Consider the following 1,008-nt stretch of genomic DNA (forward strand, 5'->3'; position numbering starts at 1 on the left):
GAAAGAAACCACATGTCATCCCGCCACCCCCCTCTCTCAGAATTATCTTTGTTGGCATGCTGGGTACAGTGTTGCAACAGTTCATACAATACAGAAATTCACAATGCAGAAAATAAATATGGTGAAGTAAAGTAAAGAAATAAAGAGCAATATAAAAGACAGGGACTAGACTTTTGCTAAATTAATTTATTAAGTATAATTAAATTAAATGCTGTCATTTTAAAGTAACTTTAAAATTAAATAAAGTATAAATGGTAAAATAAAAATTAACTTAAATTAAATTATTAAATTAAATTAAGGGTAATTTTAAAGTTACTTAATTAAATGCAGTATACATGGTAACATTAAAGAAAGCATGACATTTAAAAATGTCTGTATGATTGAATAACCAAAAATGGCTCCATGGTAAAGCAGTTTATCATCTATAAATATACACACTCAAACAGATATACATGAATGTGTTTCTTTCGTAGAGTATAGGTTGCATATTACAAACTCTGTTCTGACATGTTCACTGTTACAGGCCTCTCCCTAAATAACTTTTCTTCATCGTCTTGTTTGAGGAACTTTGGAATGGACTTTATTTCTTTCAGCAAGCTCTGGTGATTCGCGAGGGAGAGAAGTTTCAGATAAATGCAGAAGAGGTGGTTCAGGGAGACCTGGTGGAGATCAAGGGTGGAGACAGAATCCCAGCAGACCTTCGAATCATCTCCTCCAGCGGCTGCAAGGTAGAGAGAGTGCGATTTATGTAGACAGATGTTAAGAGAAAGATCTCACATCTGAGATCAGCTTTGTTTATCAACCTATAGTCTTAGTAAGAAGCCTGAGATCAGAAAGACTGTACATCCAGTCTGTCTTTCTCAGGTGGATAACTCATCTCTCACCGGAGAGTCAGAGCCTCAGACTCGTTCTCCAGAGTTGACTCATGAAAACCCCCTGGAGACCAGAAACATTGGCTTCTTCTCCACCAACTGTGTGGAAGGTCAGTCCTTCATTCATTACTTTATT

At 36.3% G+C, this 1,008-nt stretch overlaps 1 protein-coding gene across 1 annotated transcript; it reads left to right on the forward strand.

Annotated features, from left to right (window-relative positions):
- Window positions 1–394: 394 nt before the first annotated feature.
- On the forward strand, window positions 395–986 carry LOC107580049 (sodium/potassium-transporting ATPase subunit alpha-2-like; the record flags this gene model as incomplete). The annotated part of the gene is made up of 3 exons (XM_016265799.1): window positions 395–405; window positions 542–728; window positions 865–986. Coding segments are annotated over exons 1-3 (320 nt in total), but the record flags the coding sequence as incomplete, so codon positions are not given.
- Between the last annotated feature and the right edge of the window lie 22 nt (window positions 987–1,008).

The sequence above is a fragment of the Sinocyclocheilus grahami genome, unplaced genomic scaffold, assembly GCF_001515645.1.
Source record: "Sinocyclocheilus grahami isolate Dianchi unplaced genomic scaffold, SAMN03320097.WGS_v1.1 scaffold23627.1, whole genome shotgun sequence".
In the NCBI taxonomy this organism is placed as follows: Eukaryota; Metazoa; Chordata; class Actinopteri; order Cypriniformes; family Cyprinidae; genus Sinocyclocheilus; species Sinocyclocheilus grahami.